Consider the following 20,288-nt stretch of genomic DNA (forward strand, 5'->3'; position numbering starts at 1 on the left):
TATCAACTATGGTCACATTGAATAATTCTTTTTCTGCACATTAAATTCATTTTTCCTGCCTCATCTTTTGAGTGCAAATTTTTTTTTTTTTTGGATGAGATTATCCTAATTCGATACTGGCAATGGTAACTGAAAACAATAATTTGGATTTTTTAGGTAACAACTTCAATATGAACTAGCTTTGCCTTACTTCAGTTATATTCTTAGCACATTATATGTTTTCCTTGTAACTACATTTCATTCTTATGTCTTCCTATCATTTAAAGGAAAGAGTATATTTTATGTAATCTAAATGGTTAGTTCTGGTAAATATTAACATATTTTCAGAAATAATGGTTTCTACATTTCTATCAGTAAACCTTCAGTAAGACAATTTTTAAACATGTTTTAATTATATAACATGCATTTTTTTAACCAGAGGACGTCACAGATTTTAAGTTATAAAGGGACACCTAGCTATCATTTCTTTTATTGAACCTTCATATTTTATTTGTAATAATTGTCCCTGATATTATGCTCAGTTAATTCCATTGCTTTTAGAAAATGGAGATTTTTTTCTATCAAAACACTATTGGATAAAGCTTCCTTCCCAGGTTAATAACTCTTATCAAAAATTGTTTTCGTGTGTTTTTTACCAAAGCAACTTAACGCAGAGACTTATGCCACTGTTATAGTCAATGTTAATAATGTCCTGGGAAACTATGAGGAAACGCTAAGTGATCAGAGATCACATATTAGGAAATCTCTAGTGTGGAGACGATTCCACTGCCATATATACAGCAGCAACAACAAAACCGCAGACACCCAGTGGATTTTGATGGCCTTCTGTGTATCAGGTTTTTTTTTATTTTTTTCCTTCAAAAACCATGATTTCATCGTATTCTCACGATAAATAATCCTGTGAGATAAAATGAAATTCTAGGATTAACCCCGATACCAGTAACACCTCCAACTCGCCAGCAAACTTTTAAACCCCTAAAGTGGCACACTGCCTTGTGTAAAAAGTTAAGTGGGAGGGAGTTTAGGGGTCCTTTGGTCCCTATAACAACTAAAAGTCTTGGTTCCTTCTAGAAGTACAACAGATGCAGTAACAGGGAACTAACTATTCACAAACTATTCAGTGCCTCCGACGAGACCCCGCGCCTTTCCTAGTTGGCTCTTATCTGAGCAGGAGTCCTACTCAAAGGCACCTGGTTTTCTCTCCTTTACCGGATACTACGAGGCACAAATCGGTTACTTCTGTGGGTGTCGGATTACTTGTTTGTAAACTGAGAAACCTTAACAAAGTTTTGTCTAACTTTCCCTCAACTGCCTCTGGAGGTGAGAGGGAGTACGAGGCTGAATCAGGAAAGATACCCCAACCACCCTCTTGTGGGTCGAGAGGAGCAGATCTGCTGGGTTAATCTTGGTGGTTAACAAACTGAAAGCAGCTACCTGGAGCCGCGAACGGAGCAGCGGGAACGTTGGATCAGAAACCCAGAGTCGGAGCAGCAGTAGAAGCCGCCCTTTTCCGGAAGCCCCGGCCGCCCCTGGAACCTGGCTCACACCGCGCCCTCAACAACACGTTATGCGTCGGTGAACTACATTTCCCAGAATGCCATTCAACCTTCTTCCCAGGGCTCCAATGAGCGCCCTGGTGACGCCATCAGCAGGCGCGGTGTTTAGACTCTACTGATGTCGTGGCGCTTTAGGGGAAGAAGTTGGTGTTTCGCCCGGCCCTGGTACTGAAGACGCGGTCCAGGTCACAGCTCTTTCCTACTCACCCAACCCCCCGCGCCCGCCTTTTCTCTCTCTCCTCTGGCAGGATGAGGCGTGCAGGCCTGGGTAAGAAGAGGGCTGAGGTTCGAAGTTCGGGGCACTAGAACCGGCCGTGCTGGGCGCGGAAAGAAATCGAACCTGTCTTCTATTCCTGGCATTTGGTCCAAAAAACAGGATGTCTAGAGGGGATCTTTGTGGGCCAACTCGAGTGGAAACACACCATTTGTCCCAGATCCTTGGAGTTTCCTTAAGTCTGAGATTCAAGTTTGGATGGTAGGCTAGAGAAAGTAGTGGACTGGGGGTGGCTGTGTACAGGTGGCATCTCAGTGGTCGAGTGTTTTAGTGTTATTGCCTGAGCGTGGTTATGGACACTGCTATGTTTTCCAAAGCCCGACTCCGGTTTCTGTTTCTCTACTGGCCCTGGATCTTAGTTTCTTCAGAAGCGGAATTTGAAGAGTGGGTGGTTGCACGCAAAACACACTAGTAGTGGTCGTTAGTCTGGTAACAGTGAGTTACAAAGGTAAATAAATGTACGTGTCATTAATGTTAAAGGTCCTGGAACTGTAACTTCTGGGTCAAAAGCGATTTCTTAATCTGAACCTTGTGCCACGGTTAAGGCAGTAGAAGGTGATAAGGTTTGGCGACTTAACATTTGATCTTCACCTTTGGAGTTAGTAAACCGGCTCATCAGCAAGAATAAGTTAGACCCAAGGAATTTTAATGGGCCCTTATGGTAACGCACAGCTACTAGAACAGCATTTTCTGATTCTGAAGCTTTCTCTTAGGACACGATTTCTTTTTTTTAAAGAAGACCCTGCTAAATTAAGAGTGCAGTATACTTCAGAAAATAAATGAAACATTTGAAAAAAGATAATGTTACCTTTCTCAGTCATTATAAGATTGAAAAAAGAAAAAAACATTGCCCAATGTGTCAGATATTTAAAGTCAATGAAAGTTGCCAATAACCATAGACTTGTTTATTTATTAATAAATTGTAGTATGAAAAAGCTTTTTGTTTTTTTAATGAAGTTTTTATGAATACTTGGATCATAGAAAGTGGGGCCAGGTAAAGTGGGGCCAGAAAAAAAAAAGAAAGAGTTTTGAGTAAGTTTGGTTTTATATGTCTAAATGTTTTTCTTGTTCATCATCATTAATGACAAAAAAAGATTTATTGTGTGCTTGAGTAAGCTCTAGGTATACAGTTGTTGCCCGGTTTGCGATCTCCAAAGCTTCCAGTCTAGGTGGGGAGTAGAAATATGTGCAAAGATAAGTTATAGTACAAAGTAGTCGCTATACATCCAAATTACCAGATAGGTTCTACATATAAGGGATGGTCTCAGAGATTTCAGAGATAGATTACTGTGTACTTTGTGGAGAAGATCCTTGTGTATTTTGTGGAGACATAGGAATTTGAAGTAGACCTTGAATAATGGAGAGTGGGGGAAGTGGGTTCCAGGTAGGAGGAACTAAAAAGAAATAAGGGATTATGATTAAAACAGTTTGGGTGAAGTAGGTGATGCGGGATCACACTGTGGAGATCTTTGCATGCGAGGCCAAAGAGTCTGGATTTCATCAGTAGGCCCCTAGGCCCTTTTGAGCATTTTTCTGCTGCAGTGTGCCATGTTAAATTGCAGGAAAGTGACTTGAGTAATGGTTCTCAGCCCTGACTGTACATTAGAATCCGCTGGGAAGTTTTTAAATATATTGGATAAAGCTTCCTGTTTCCTGGACCTCAGGTCAGCCAGTTAAATTAGAATTTCACTAATTTAGAACCCACTACCTACTCTTTTTTTTTTTTAAACATTTTTTCTTTTCTTATTTTTAAAGTATGAATGTATATTGACCTGAAATTTTAAATTTGGGATCATAGTGAATCTGATAGATATCTGTAGGCAGAAGTTGCCACACTTCACATGAATCTCTAATTGGTTTTGTTAGCTTACTGATAGAACCCATCCAAAAGAAGTAGCATTTATCTAAATAAACAAAGGCTGAGGATGATCTTCAGTACTCACTAGCGTTTTTACAACTTTTCATAGCAGTACACCACCAGAAGGGAAGTGGCTCTGTTTGGAATAGCAATTCTAGCATTTTATTTGTTTTTTACTTTTTTCATTGTATTTGGGATGGGTCATAGTTTGAGGGAAGATCAACTCTTTAATAGAAATGTGCATTGCTATATTTTTGGCAATAAATACAACAAGAATTTCACTTTGAATAAATGGAACAGCATGGAAGAACTCTACAATTAAAATTAAGATAGGCAAAAGCAACTAAACAAAGGAAAGAAAAAATAGGAAAGAAAAAATTTAGAATGAATTCCTTGGTGAAGTTGTCAAATGTTTCCATTCAACCAGTCAGTAATTACTTACTGGGTAAATGTATACTGAGAACCTCAGCCACACAAAATAAGAAGACATTATTCTTTTCTTTAAGTATCTTGGCCCTTATTAAACTACAGTTTGCACAGAGTATCATTGATTAATAGAGTAGGAATGCATTTTTAAATGGTAACTTTAATTGTTGACTAGGGGGAAAAATATGCCCACTCCTTGAGTTCTTTTATAATAACACATGTGGAGAGTTTCATGGATCGTGTGTCATGGATAGTGTGTCAGCAGGAAAATTCAGATAGTACAACTCTCTTCTGTTTGGAAAATACTGCTTCAATATATTGTTGTGGTTTGTGTGGTGGTGGAGATTGCATAGGTATCTGCTGCATATAAAGTACTCATTAGGTACAGGGAGGATATAGAAGCATGAGATACTGTCTTTGCCTTCAGAGAAGCATATGACTCCATTCTGGACAAAGGTGTGCACATTCAAAGTTCAATAACAGTGAACTCAGATTCTTTTCATTAATTTGTTCACATCATGTATTCATTGAGTGTACCTTACAGTGTGTATGTGTTTGTCGGTTTATGGGGGGACATACAGTCTTGAGTCAAACAAACTTAGTCTCTGCCCTTATAGTACTGTACAGAGTGCAATATTAATGTTACATACAATCATAGCTGCAAGAAATCAGTGAGAGTTTTGCTTCATAGGGAAAATGAGATTTGTGTTGTGCCTTGAAAGAACTTCCTACTCTCACCTTGACTGTCCTTCAGTGATCAGTGCTATTATCTCCTGTCATTGCTGCTGCATCGCTCATTGAGTATATGGAGACCTCTAGTTTTGTTTGTTTTTAATAGATGCGGCCTTGCTGTGTTGCTCAGGCTGGTGTCAAATTCCTGGCCTCAAGTGATCCTGCCTCCGTCAGCTTCCCGAGTAGCTGGGATTATAGGCGTGAGCTGCTGTGCCCAGCAGGCTCTGAGACCTTTAGTTTTGATGTCATCCTTTTCCCCACATTCTTGAGCCACTGTTGAATCTACTTCAATATCTGTCCAATCTAATCCCCGTAATCCAGATCTTCAACCACTCTTTTGGCAGGCAGTCTCAACCTCTTGGGGCTCTGTTTTTCTGCAACCCCAATACTATAAACTTCCAACTACAGATTAGTCCAACCATCCAGCTTCTCCTGGACTAACTCAGGCTGATAAACTCTCCTGTAGGAAAAAAACCACACACCTGGGAGGATTGAAGCCACCTTAGTATATTGCCTCAAAGAAGTTTGTTTTATCTTTAGTAATCCTGTGCAGTCCCGATCTCTTTCTTCCATTCATTCTCCTTACTGTATATTCTGAATGATCATCCATTCTTCAGCAGTTAGCCCGTTTTCTCGCTTTACTGAGAAAATGGATGGCAACAATTATGTTAAAAAAAAACAAGTGTAGTTAACTAACACCCTGAACTATGCCGTTGCCTCTCAATGGCCCAACATATTTATGTACGTATTCACTGTCTAAGGCCCACTCCATCTGTTGTTTGATAGCCTGATGACTGTGAAGTACTACATTAGGCAGGGTGGTGGACGTTCTTATACCTTAGAGTTCCATAAAAGTAGCACCTAGAAAGAACAATGGATCTGATACATGGTACTTCTTCAAATATATGTTGAAGAATAAATGAATCTCCCTCTTGACTCTCAGCTAACATTCTGCATGACTTATTCCATCTCTTTCCTAGAGCTTCAATTTGCCCCCTCCCTGCTTTGGCTCTTTCCTGTCCAACTGTTTAAGAGAAAGAGATGCCAGTAAAGGGCCCTCACTGCCATGAGCTCCCCTCCTGCTGTATTAACCACCTTTCCCTTCCTCTTCATAGCCATGCTTCTTCAGTGTTAGCAGTAGATGATGTTACTGCTTTTAGAACTTTTATTAAAATATATGTTTCTCTTGAGCAGGGAATGTATCCTGAATATCCTTGTGTATTAGTACCTATTTTTGTATCTTCTGAGCAATCAATAAGTAGTCCAGAAATGTGTATTAAAATGAACTGAACTGAATATTCTTTGGTTAACAGAGGGTAATGGAAAGAATTGATCTGATCTCTGTTTGGTTATTTATTTTTTAAATTCATTTGGAGTATGAATATTAGAGACATATGTGGTTTACAACACCCTCCAGGGGTCTTTTTCAGTTCTTTCCTAACTATCAGTGTTTCAAAAGTGGCTTCTCTACAGTCACCTTTGTGACTCTGATCCTTGCAGGTGAAGGAGTACCTCCTGGCAACTATGGGAACTATGGCTATGCTAATAGCGGGTATAGTGCCTGTGAAGAAGAAAATGAGAGGCTCACTGAAAGTCTGAGAAGCAAAGTAACTGCTATAAAATCTGTAAGTGTATAACAAATTTTATATGTGTTTTAATTCATCTATTTCTATACATATAATTATAAACTATATTCTTATTGACGTCATCCTAAGGAATTCGTTTACTCAGATACTGTGGTTTTGTGAGGTCAAAGTACACTCAAAATTTAGACTGTGCTTTGAGTAAGTTAGAAAATGTGGCACATCAAAAGATAGGGTTTTTTTTTTAATACTTAAGAAAAATCTCCAGCTGTTTTTTATGTACTGTGTGCTGTCTGCTGTAATGTCTCAAACAGAGCTGTCCATCTTCCACCCCCAAGTAGCTCTTCTGCTTTTTTTAATCCAGTCTTCTAAGCTATAAATCTTGGTCTTTCTCATTTCTACCTTTGTACTTCATTTCAGTCACTGAGTATTACAATGTCTTTCTGATGTTTCTATCTTTGCGTTTCTATTTCTAATAGTATCCCCTGGTTTTCTTTTCTTTTTTTTTTTTTTTTTTTTTGAGATGGAGTTTTGCTCTTGTTGCCCAGGCTGGAGTGCAATGGCGTGGTTTTAGCTCACTGAAACCTCTGCCTCCTGGGTTAAAGCAATCCCCTGTCTCAGCCTCCCAAGTAGCTGCGATTACAGGCGCCCGCCACCACACCTGGCTAATTTTTGTATTTTTAGTAGGGATAGGGTTTTACCATGTTGGCCGGCTGCTCTTGAACTCCTTAACTCAGGTGATCCGCCCACCTTGGCCTCCCAAAGTGCTGGAATTACAGGTGTGAGCCACTGCGCCCAGCCTATCCCCTGGTTTTCTTAGTTGAACTATTGGAAGAACCTCTTAACCTATCTGTTCCTGGTTTTTTGCACATTATGATCTGAGTTATATAATCATTGCCACAGTCCTCTTTTAGAATATTTTAAAGCTTGCATCCTGCACTCCCAGAAGTCTTCAGTGTACTTCCACGATTTAATAAAGTTCATGCTTCATAGCTTGATTAAATCAGATAGATCTTTCAAAAATTGGCCTTAGCTTTTGAGATCTTATCTCTCACACTTCCAGAATCTGTATGTGCTTTCTACTAGACAAAAAAGTAACTTTTCTTCTTATGAACATAAGACCATTTGTGCCATTTCTGTAGCACTTATTCATATTGATTTGCATTGGCCTTATTTGTATGTAAAAGGAATTTACCAGAATGCAGGTTTTCTATTGTACTTACTTTATATTCTATATAGCACCTAGCATAATTCCTTATCAGTGGTGTTAATTGAGTAAATTTGTATTGAGCAAAGGAATTACACAAAGATGATTTTAATAATATATGTGATTGATACTGCATTATAATGAACATGACGTTCACTTGTAAAGCATTCAGTAGAAGTCCATGTTGATAAAACTTAATTGGTATTTCATTATAATCTTTGGAAAATCGAATTACATTCAGCTGGAGACCTTTAGATTTTGAAACAGGATTGTTTTCAAAGTCATATTAAACTAAAATAAGTTGATTTATGAACTGAGTAGTATTGTATAATACCAATTTTAAAAATACAACACTTGGAAGGACTTAAGAATTAAATGCCTTAAAAAAATGCCTAATGTAGATAATTTAGATTACTTGTTAGAAGAAAGTTGTGATGTCCTGGAAATATTTTTCCTTGGCATAAATGACAGTGATAGAAGTTGAGTAATGTGGGCAATCTAGCTTTATAGTTACTTTATTATCTCTGAGTTGTTAAATCTGGCAGGAAAGCTCATGTTCTGATCTACAGAATTCTAGTATGGTTTTTTCAGTATTATCCCATGTGCTTTCACACACATGAAGAACAATATTTGCAGTGGTTTACCAAGATTTTCAGTAGATGATTCTGTTTATTTAAATATCTTGGAAGTGAAAGCCTTTAATGAATCTGTCCTATAAAGTATTAGATAGATTTTAGTTTGAATAGCCGTCGTAATTACCTATAGTATTGTGTTTTGTAAGCTATGGCTCTTTTCTGCGGAGCTTCAGAAAGTAACACTAATATATATATTTTTTCAATGTATTACCATATTTTAAAGCAAAAACCCTTAAAATCTAAGGAAATAATTTAGACATATTTAAAGTAATGTAACATTTCATTAGGAAAATATTAAATACTTTTGTCTAGATTTGAATTGGTTGTATGGGTATTTGTCAATCTTTTGAAATGTAAGAAGGTTGGGTACTGTGCTTAATTCTTGGGTGATGAAATAATCTGTACAACAAATCCATGTGACATGAGTTTACCTGTATAACAAACCTTCACCTGTACCCCAAACCTAAAATAAAAGTTAAAAAAAATAAAAAATACGTAGTTTATAAAATATAATAAATAATAAATAAAATGTAAGAAGGAAATATACAGATATTTGTAGCTTTTGTTGGAATATGATAAAGATATAAAAGCATGCAAGTGTGAGAGAATCAGAGAGCAGTAGTACATACCAAATTAAAAGATGGAATTGAATATTAAGATGATATTAAAATAAAGAAGAAAGAGGAAATATCCATAATTTGGGAGGAGTAGAAATTCCAAATTCCAAATTTATTTTGTATTGATCTTGATGGAAAGAGTATCAGAAGAAGAGAGTTTGTGTCTAGAAGACCGTTTCATTTCAGAAAATGTGTATGCTTAGAATGACATTATTTTTACTTTATAACCTTGAATACTTTTATGTGAGTAATCATGTGTATACCTTCTTCTTTACAGCTTTCCATTGAAATAGGCCATGAAGTTAAAACCCAGAATAAATTATTATCTGAAATGGTAAGTGGTTATGTTTTTAACTTTAAGAAATTTGATCTAATATTTGCAAATAATAGAATTTCAACTTTTATTCATTTTGAAATAGATACAGAGAGCCTAAGTCCTTGATTCCCATCCATTTGTATCTAATGTGTTTAGAATAACTATAAGATTTATTTTTTGCCATGCTTTTGCATTTTTCATCTCGTCTCACACATGTAAGTGGGAGGAACAAGTGGAAGCCAATATATCTTTAATCCTGTTTATAGAAAGATTGTTAAAAACTCAAGACAAATGACTATTTTGAGTAGTCTTAGAAATCTCAATAGTAGAGACTGCTAGTAATTTATTAACCAAGCAATCAAAAAGCACTTTATATCCAGCCAACCAAATGTCGTTCACTTAATGGAAACTTACTCTTTTGCTTGATTTCCTAAGGATCACGTCTGAAAAAAGTGCTCATAGATGTGAACAGCCCAGAACCTTTTCTCTCTAACAACATATACCTTTTCTTGTTAGAGTCCTCTTCCATTTGTTAATGTTTATCTTGAATGTCATGCTTCTCTGAACCTTCTCTGGTTCCATGTGCTTTTAAAACTGTGCTGAATTCAAAAATGAATTTGGCATCAAAAGCAATGTTCTTGCTAAGCTTGTGCGCTGTAATCAGCTAGGGACCTCTTTAAAAATGTGTTGAAGAGACAATGTATTCTGTCTTTAAATACACTGATTTAGAATTTTGTGGGGAGGGATCTAGACATAAATATTTTGAAAGAAGCATCTCCGGTGATTCTGATGAATAACTGTGGTGAAGAACCATAGATCTAAAGTGTATGAGCCACATAGACACTGAGCTGTACAAAGGATATTATTATGCCAGGGCCTTTACGTCTCAGGATATTAAAATTTCTGTGAAAGTATGTGTAATATTTCTAGTCCATACCTAGGCCTGTCTCATCTTTAGGATTTTCCAGCTATGTTTTAATATGGTAGTTTTTCCCCATCCATATTTATAGTCCTTATCACATTTTACTACCTCTATATGATGTTCTCTTAACTTTTAATAGACTCTATTTCAAAGTCAGCTGTCTAAACAAAAGGATATTAAAAGTAAAGGTCCAAGGCCGGGCATGGTAGCTCATGTCTGTAATCCCAACATTTTGGGAGGATGAGGTAGGCAGATTACCCAAGGTCAGTAGTTTAAGACCAGCCTGGCCAACATGGTGAAACCACATCTCTACTAAAAATACAAAAAAATTAACTGGGCGTGGTGGCCTGCGCCTGTAGTCCCAGCTACTTGGGAGGCTGAGGCAGGAGAATCACTTGAACCTGGGAGGCAGAGGTTGCAGTGAGCTGAGATTGCGCCACTGCACTCCAGGTTGGGCAACAGAGCGAGACTACATCTCTAAATAAATAAATAAATAAAGGTACATTTAACTGCTAACCATATTACATTTTGGATGAATTCCTCTACTTGGGTAGCAATCAACCATTTGACCTTGGGGAGCAATGACACAACAAAAAAATGGGAAGAAAAATCTGTGTGATAATGCACAAAGTACTTACATTTATTGTTAATGTTTTTTTATCCACATAATTCAAATAACACCTAAATAGTTTTGAGTTGTTGAATTACTCTGTGGGGCTGAAAAAAGTGTTTATTGGACAGTGAAAGAGCTTTTTATTCACTAAGAGTATTACTGTATTTTGCATGGAGAAATCAGGCTGATTATCCAAGGTTATCAACAGGCTCCTGAATTAATTAAACACAAAACTGTCATTACAAATGTACTATGGTAACAGTTATTCAATTACTTGGATGTGCATATGTAGACTTAGAATCTAACTATTATATTTTATTTGCCTTTATCTCTGATAGGATTCACAATTTGATTCCACAACTGGATTTCTAGGTAAAACTATGGGCAAACTGAAGATTTTATCCAGAGGGAGCCAAACAAAGCTGCTGTGCTATATGATGCTGTTTTCTTTATTTGTCTTTTTTATCATTTACTGGATTATTAAACTGAGGTGATGCATGTAATTGTGAATTTGGAATTTCCAACTTAATGGCTTGGAGTACCACTTTGATAAAAATCAGCATCAAAACATTCCTCGTGTTCAAATATTGTGGCATTTTCCATTGAAAATTGCTGAATTTAGCTTATTTTATAAATCACATTAGTTAATACAGGGCTCTTTGAATACTGTTTCTTAATGACTCATTTTAGCCCCTATTTTCAGGGGTAGTGAGATGGTATGGCTCCACTGATTTCCAGTTTGTTTTTCTATTATTTGCCAACTGTCAGATTAAATAGCATTATAATATTTTGTTGTAATCATAAATGCAGGTTTATGTCCCATGTAAGGAAACTTAGTGGGAGAGTAACAGAATGCCTGGAGAGCCTGATTCTGAGCTCTTGAAGTAGTCAACCAGTTTGTGGTAGAATGGTAACTGAATTTTCCTAACTGTATCAACTCTAATGATATACTCCCTTCTCCTCCTTTATTTAGTTAAAATCGTAGGCTGATTTCTTTTTACCTACAATCTTCCTAATAATTTTTGATGATAATGACCCCTCATTTCTTTCTGCCCAAAGACCTCATTCTTTAAATAAAGCTTGTTATTTTGGCATATTTCTGGTAGGGCCTATTGCACATGTGTATCACTATAGTTATTGTTTCATATTAACTTTATAAATTCTCTTGGCTTATAATAGTTTTATGATTTTTACTATGTAGGTAGGATATTTGATTATCATTTGTGACAGAATAATGTGAAGTTAAGTAATTACTGAACTCTAAATGGAAATAGTATGCAAGAAACTCAGACGTTGAACTTGAAGATAAGAGTATTGTTGCTTTAATCCAGTGTATTTGTTTATGGAAAGAAAAACCTAAAGGCAGACTGTTGAGTAAAAAAAAATATTAAAATATTGTTAAATATTCTGTATTACTATTTTGGAATTTGTCCATTTATAGGCTCCGAAAATAAATTTTTAAATAAAATATATTAGTTGACTGTGTTGCTTCCTTGTTTAAGCCTCTTTTACATTCTTAATAGAATCTGAGAAATGGTCCTGAAAACTCAGATTCCAACCCAAATCAAGCAAAGCTAATATTTGTATTGTTGGAATTTGCTTCAAACAAATAAGCAAATCTTGACTCTATTTCAAAAATCTCTGTAATTCTTTATATTTTTGGTTACGAATGTATTTTCTTTGATTTTATTGAGTTTTCAATTCTTTTTGTTCATCCCCAATAACCTGTCAATTTGTGTCCTGTTTTTACTGGCTGCATTTGTCATTATTTGGGCCTCTACCTGACAGGTTAAAACCAACGGAACTGAGTGTGGTTAAGTGACTTAAACAGACAAGCCTGAGGTGTGATGGGAGAGGCACTGGTTTGAGTTAGATGACCTGGGTTCACATCTCTGTTCCTTCACTTGCTCAGTGCTTTTGTCCTTGATTTCTTCATTACACCATCTATTTCATAGGATAATTTTGAGAAGTAGATAATGTATTGTAAAGTGTCTGGCATGTGATAATCACAATAAATGTTGGTTCTCACTGTCATTAACAGAAATTCTCAGAAAAGGTAGTTATTTTAAAGACAAGACAATAGGTTGTTTTCAGGCTTTGAGGTGATGAAATTCCTCCAAGTAGGTATTTTCATCAGACAATTGCAGAGTGACTCATTCATTCAAGAAGTTTTTAACTGTACTTCGTGCCAAGTATGTGACACCAGAGCTCAGGGGAGACTCAGAAATCATTGTCAATAATTAAAGTTGTGAAAAACGGGAAGAGCAGAAGGCCAAAGAAAATGACTTAAAGATGAAAACAGGATAATCAACAATGGAAGCAGAGGATATCAAAGCCTTAGGAAAACCAATGATGGCAAAAGAAGGGTGGATTTCAGGATTGTTTGGCTTTTGATGAAAGTCCTTTGTAAAATATTTAAAACTTTAAATGTGGACAGTATCATCAAACAGATTTCAGGAAAAGGGATTTGGGGTGGTATAAAAGTGATTCTCATCACTGCATGGTTCAACATTTCTTATGATTTTTATTTCTAAGTACTATGTAAAGTAGGTCTCTACCTGGCATTTTGTCTTGCTTGTTCACATCACTGTGTCTGCTGAGATTCCTGGCAAACTGGCATGTCCCTGCCCAACCAGGGATCCTTCTGCCAACACCCTCTTTTCCCATCTAAAACAAATAGGCAACATTTTAAGCATCAGAATTCTGGAGCAGAGAATACTAGCACCTGTCCCCGTGAAAAGCTCTGGTTCTATAAAATAGCTTTCCTAATTTTTAATGCTCCTAAATTTCAAGTTAGATATATTGAATTTACTTCTTTGAGACAATGTTGAAAAAGTGCTTGATAATTTGGGTTTATGCAGTCAGTAAATAATGTCATCATTCTATACTGATGAATAAACTTTGACTAAATATTTACTGGGAAGCAGAGTAGCATCGTGGCTAAGTCCGAAGGCGGTGAAGTTACACTGCCTGAGCATAAATCCTAGCTCCACCATTCACAGTATGACTTTGGGCTGATGACCTCTCCATCTCAGTTACTCTATTTGTGAAATGGGAATAAAAAGTGTATAAAAATATAAAAATACACACATAGGCTGATAGGAATAATTAAATAAAATATTAAAAAATAGTAATTTTTTATTTCTGTAGTGTAAAATCTCCCACCACACTCGATTCCAAGCACTATTGTGACAGCACTGAAACACAAGAGTTGTGAAAATACATGCACAATTGACTCTCATGAGTTGGTAAAAGCTAAATTCGGTACACTGTGGTTATGTTTATAAATGTTCTTCAGAAATATTTACAAGTTATTTGTTTCCCAAATGAGAACCTCAATTACTTAAATTTTAATAGAGAAACTTCAGATGACATGAAATTAACTGGTGAATTAACTTGAGAATGATACCTTTCAAAGGCAATAGACACTTAGAAGATCATTTATACATTTTGCATATGTTAACTTTTTCTCAACTTGTATGGATAAAATCTTCCAACATTTATTGACCTTCCATCTTCTGGTGTTTGAAATCCTGTCTAAGAATCATATATGAAAAAGGCACGTGGTTATTGTTACTCTGGCTTTCTCCGTGTTTTCCCTTTGGCTAAATGTTCAAGCAGGAGAGCAGGATCCTTCTGTGCATTTCATATAGCTTTGTTCTCTTTGTATATATATTGGCATCTATATCTTAGCCAAGTAATTCACCTTGTCCTTTTAGAAGAATTTTTCACAAGACTTGGAAAGACTGTTGCATAAATCAAAGAGATATGCAAAGTGCCAAGTTCAAGTCTTAAAGTAATCTCTCCTTAATCTTCAAAATGAAGAGAAAAAAATAAACATAAAATGTATCTGACCAGAAAAACAAGCATACACTAGATGTGAGACTCCAAAATTCATTCAAGCTTGATCATTTATAACTTTAGTAGCTAAAGTATAATGCAAAATGTAACCATATTATCCATTATAAATATAAGTATTCTACAAAGTCTTTGTGACACTTAGAAAAGAAAACCTGTTTAATATTTCTTTTCGCTAACTTTGCTAATTTCAACATGGGTTATAATTATACAATTATGTAAAGACTTGTTCCTACTATGCTTTCTCAAAGATCTATGATTGTGGTGTGATACACTTGAAAGCAGACAGCTGAATCTGACTTTTAGTATTTATGGCTTCTCTAATGCCTGTAATTAATTTAGAAATGAGCAGGAAAAAATGAAATACATAGCATAAAAATGTTTGTATACCACAGATATTAATATATAATGGAAAACCTTGTTAGGTCATCAATTTACATTTTAAAAGAATATTTATAATTATTGCTTTCTCCTCAAATTTATCTCATTAATTAATAAATAGTCCAACCAGCTGGTAATTTAGTAAGCTTTTACATTATTTAATAATCCATTTGCTTTAAAGCACATAAGATAAACCCTCTTATTTTTAAGGAAAGTGGAACAGGAGTTTTATGTGAGGTAATTTGTATTTCAGAAAAATTATTGAAATAAAATACTTTAGTCTGATTATACACAGATTTAATGCTTAGTTTCTCCAAAGATCTTTTAATATTTTAATTTTACATATTTTTATTTATATTTAACTTATTCCAAAATTGTTTAAAATCTGTAAAAGGCAAGTTGAATTTGTTTTGTTCACACACAAGACAATTTCAAGGGGTCCAAATATGTTATGATGATGTCTATTAAAGATATCCATACTAATGATTAAAATTCTTCTTCATAATTAATGGATTATCTTCTAGGGTACTGCTTGAAAGACAAGCAAACTTCTGAATGGTATGTGCTAGTCAGCTCCCTTAAACTCTGTCTGCATTTGTTTCTCATGGCTAAATCATTTAAATTTAATTTTAAACTATTTCTAAAATAGTTTTTAGATTCACAGAGAGAGCATTTTAAACCAGATCAATGGGGATATAGAAAACATTCTTTCTATTGGTTTCACACTCTTTTGTCTTCAAAATTACCATAAACCCCATTTCCACAGGCTCAGTGAAAACTGAGCACCAAGAGCATGATATATTTTTGACTCTACCAAAAAACTAGAAAAGTACACAAATTTTGTTTGCATTCACAACCGGTCACTTAAGGCAACTGACAATGCCAGACTCCCTACTGTGAAGTTTGTAACAAATGGGACAAGACAAATTGCAAAGTTTAGTTCACTTGCTCTTTTACACACAGTGTATCTGAATCTACCTTTTGGGCATGGCTAGCAAACCACCCCAGGGCAGTTTCACAGTATCCGCTCTCTAAATTAAAAAAAAAAAACCTTAAATTTATTAAAAAAAAAAGAAGAAACTACAAATCTATTTCATAAAACAACAGCATTCTAATATTTGAATTTAAGAGTGATTTTAATATACTTGCTTCGGCCAGGCACAGTGGCTCACACCTGTAATCCCAGCATATTGGAAGGCCAAGGTGAATGGATCACTTGAGGTCAGGAGTTCAAGATCAGCCTGGCCAACATGATGAAACCCCGTGTCTACTAAAAATACAAAAATTAGCCAAGTGTGGTGGTGGGCACCTGTAATCCCAGCTACTAGGGAGGCTGAGACAGGAGAATTGCTTGAACCCAGGAGGTGGAGGTTGCAGTGAGCCAAGATCGCGCCACTGTACTCCAGCCTGGGTGACAGAGTGACTCCATCTCAAAAAAACAAACAACAAATATATATATATATACACACATATATATATATTTTTTTCTACCATTGTATGTATTACAATTAATCACAAGGAAGTTGTGATGGAATAAGTTTAAATATAAGTGAAGTGTGTATGGGTAAAAATGAAAAGGAAGGAAAGAGAGACAAGAGAAAGTTAAACTTCAGTCCTTTTTGTATTAATATAGTCTTTGACCTAAATTATATTTGGCTTTTTTTGGAGGATGTAGACCCTCTGTGGGCAGATGGGCAGTATGAAAATATTATATGTTAACTCATTTGTTTCTTAAGTGTGCGAGTGTTGCTTTATTCAACAGACAGTTTTGCTTTTGTTTCTAGTAATGAAATTATATATGTTTTCAGAAAATTTAATTAATTACTGATTAAACAGTTCCTACTGGTACTAATCTATGCCAGGTAAGCTCAAGATGGCATATATATATATATATATGCATGCATATTTACTCATGACTGTTAAATTTTTGTTCTAGGACTTCCCTAGAGAGGTTATACACATACATCCATCCTAAAATGTAACATCTGCTATGTAAAACTCATGTTTTTCTTCACCAGTGAGGAATTTTAAACTGCTAATGTCTTCAAAAGATATCTCTTTTGAAGATAATGGTGTTTGATGGCATATGCACATAAATAGTTTTTCAATTCTTTTAGAGATATGAATTCCTAATAATAAAGAACATAACAATTATGTGGAAAAGAACATTTTTATTATAAAAATAAAATATTTGTGTTTAATTCATTTAGGAGACACATATTTGGTGTGTACCAACATAAAGGACCTTATGTTAAACACCCATGTTTTCCATTAAGCAGTTGGCACAGTAGTAAATGCCAAGTGTTTGTTGAATAAATTGATGCTTTGGTTTTCATCTTTTCTACTAGAGAACATATCTTTTTAATCACCTTTCATTAAAATTCCAGTGCTGAGACCATAAAAAGCCCTGAATAAAAATGTATGGCTTGATTAATAACATACCAAGTTTACTTACTAGCTGAGCTTCTTTGAGTATTAGAGGTACAATATTTTAGCCATTAGATTAATCGGGGGCCAAAAATTATTGCTAAATTAAAATTCTTCTTACGATTTTCCCTACTGTAAAGCTGAGGGAAGATGGGTTAAAATTGAATGCCATGTCTACAGGGTCAAGTATGGATGCCACTTACTCAGGCACAAGTGGAAGAACAATTGAGGAAAGCTGTTTAATATTCTTCCTCTTCCATCAAAATTCACATTTTGTAATCAAGTATCTTAGTTTTAAAATGCACTTAAAAACCTTTTTTTCTCTAAACTCAGAATATAGCCTTGAAATGACTTTAAAACTCTGTTTCTCTCCCTTTCCCACCAGATGCTCCCTAGCACCATGCACGCTTATTTAATGATATGCTTGTTTAGAAGCTTCCGGGGCTACTCTGGAAGCAAACGAGATATGGAAACCCAGCTGTAGAACTCTCCCCCATCTAGAAATTAACTCAGAGGGGATAATCTATGACCCAGCCACAGTGAAGATGATACCAGCTTGAATTCTGTTCAGGTAGACAATAATTCAAGATAGTCATTGGAACAAGACGTGCAGACCTGCACCTTGCACAACTCCTGCAAGTTTCTTTTTTTAAACCCCCACAGTCAGCCCAAAAATTTGAAATGGTTTTGTAGGGGCATAAACCCAGTCATTTCCTCAACTGCCGGCATTTGATTAATACAGCTGCTTTCCTTCCACTATACCGCACCTCTTGTGTATTCAGCTTCTCAAGTGGCAAGCGGCTGAACTTGCCTTCCATTACAATTTCAAGGCCTAAGAGGTTTATCAGTATCTATGACCCAAGCTGATCCAGTGAGTCAGGCATTTTATTCCCGAAAGCCTAGATTTAAAAAACAAGACAAGGCCGGGCGCGGTGGCTCAAGCCTGTAATCCCAGCACTTTGGGAGGCCGAGACGGGCGGATCACGAGGTCAGGAGATCGAGACCATCCTGGCTAATACGGTGAAACCCCGTCTCTAATAGAAAATACAAAAAACTAGCCGGGCAACTAGGCGGGCGCCTGTAGTCCCAGCTACTCGGGAGGCTGAGACAGGAGAATGGCGTGATCCCGGGAGGCGGAGCTTGCAGTGAGCTGAGATCTGGCCACTGCACTCCAGCCTGGGCGGCAGAGCAAGACTCCGTCTCAAAAAAAAAAAAAAAAAAAAAAGAATCCACATTTAAAAAACAAGACAAAACAAAAACTAATTTTTTTAAAGTTTTATTTTTTATTATACTTTAAGTTCTAGGGTACATGTGCACAACGTGCAGGTTTGTTACACATGTATACATGCGCCATGTTGTGTTCTGCACCAATTAACTCATCATTTACATTAGGTTTATCTTCTAAGGCTATCCCTCCCCTCTCCCCCCACCCCACAACAGGCCCTGGTGTGAGATGTTACCCTTCCTGTGTCCAAGTTTTCTCATTGTTCAATTCCCACCTATGAGTGAGAACATGCGGTATCTGATTTTCTGTTCTTGTGATAGTTTGCTGAGAATGATGGTTTCCAGCTGCATCCATATCCCTACAAAGGACATGAACTCATCCTTTTTTATGGCTGTATAGTATTCCATGGTGTATATGTGCCACATTTTCTTAATCCAGTCTGTCATTGATGGACATTTGGGTTGGTTCCAAGTCTTTGCTATTGTAAATAGGGCTGCAATAAGCATACGTGTGCCTGTGTCTTTATAGCAGCATGATTTATAATCCTTTGGGTATATACCCAGTAATGAGATGACTGGGTCATATGGTATTTCTAGTTCTAGATCCTTGAGGAATCGCCACACTGTCTTCCACAATGGTTGAACTAGTTTACAATCCCACCAACAGTGTAAAATGTTCCTATTTCTCCACATCCTCTCCAGCACCTGTTGTTTCTTGACTTTTTAATGATTGCCATTCTAACTGGTGTGAGATGATATCTCATTGTGGTTTTGATTTGCATTTCTCTGAGGGCTAGTGATGATGAGCATTTTTTCATGTGTCTGTTGGCTGCATAAATGTCTTCTTTTGAGAAGTTTCTGTTCATATCCTTTGCCCACTTTTTAATGGGGTTGTTTGTTTTTTTCTTGTAAATTTGATTGAGTTCTTTGTAGGTTCTGGATATTAGCCCTTTGTCAGATGAGTAGATTGCAAAAATTTTCTCCCATTCTGTAGGTTGCCTGTTCACTCTGATGGTAGTTTCTTTTGCTGTGCAGAAGCTCTTTAGTTTAATTAGATCCCATTTGTCAATTTTGGCTTTTGTTGCCATTGCTTTTGGTGTTTTAGACATGAAGTCCTTCCCATGCCTATGTCCTGAATGGTATTACCTAGGGTTTTTATGGTGTTAGGTCTAACATTTAAGTCTCTAATCCATCTTGAATTAACTTTTGTATAAAGTGTAAGAAAGGGATCCAGTTTCAGCTTTCTACTTCTGGCTAGCCAGTTTTCCCAGCACCATTTATTAAATAGGGAATCCTTTCCCCATTACTTGTTTTTGTCAGATTTGTCAAAGATCAGATGGCTGTAGATGTGTGGTATTATTTCTGAGGGCTCTGTTCTGTTCCATTGATCTATATCTCTGTTTTGGTACCAGTACCATACTGTTTTGGTTATTGTAGCCTTGTAGTATAGTTTCAAGTCAGGTAGCGTAATGCCTCCAGCCTTGTTCTTTTGGCTAAGGACTGTCTTGGCAATGCGGGTTCTTTTTTGGTTCCATATGGACGGTAAAGCAGTTTTTTCCAATTCTGTGAAGAAAGTAATTGGTAGCTTAATGGGGATGGCACTGAATTTATAAATTACCTTGGGCAATGTGGCCGTTTTCATGATTCTTCCTATCCTTG

The 20,288-nt window shown here is 36.3% G+C and overlaps 1 protein-coding gene across 1 annotated transcript; it reads left to right on the forward strand.

Annotated features, from left to right (window-relative positions):
* The first annotated feature begins 1,643 nt into the window (after nucleotides 1-1,643).
* BET1 (Bet1 golgi vesicular membrane trafficking protein) lies at nucleotides 1,644-12,226 on the forward strand. The gene is made up of 4 exons (XM_023226654.2): nucleotides 1,644-1,824; nucleotides 6,347-6,471; nucleotides 9,166-9,222; nucleotides 11,078-12,226. Exons 1-4 carry the CDS (start codon nucleotides 1,806-1,808, stop codon nucleotides 11,231-11,233), a joined length of 357 nt encoding a protein of 118 aa, XP_023082422.1. The 5' UTR covers nucleotides 1,644-1,805; the 3' UTR covers nucleotides 11,234-12,226.
* Nucleotides 12,227-20,288: the final 8,062 nt, after the last annotated feature.

The sequence above is a fragment of the Piliocolobus tephrosceles genome, chromosome 8, assembly GCF_002776525.5.
Source record: "Piliocolobus tephrosceles isolate RC106 chromosome 8, ASM277652v3, whole genome shotgun sequence".
NCBI classification, from domain to species: domain Eukaryota; kingdom Metazoa; phylum Chordata; class Mammalia; order Primates; family Cercopithecidae; genus Piliocolobus; species Piliocolobus tephrosceles.

Excerpts from the sequence above, each read along its gene's own strand:
- BET1 (XM_023226654.2), top strand. Across the intron at positions 6,472-9,165 it reads AAGTAACTGCTATAAAATCT|CTTTCCATTGAAATAGGCCA; the intron begins GTAAGTGTATAA and ends TCTTCTTTACAG. Across the intron at positions 9,223-11,077 it reads ATAAATTATTATCTGAAATG|GATTCACAATTTGATTCCAC; the intron begins GTAAGTGGTTAT and ends TATCTCTGATAG.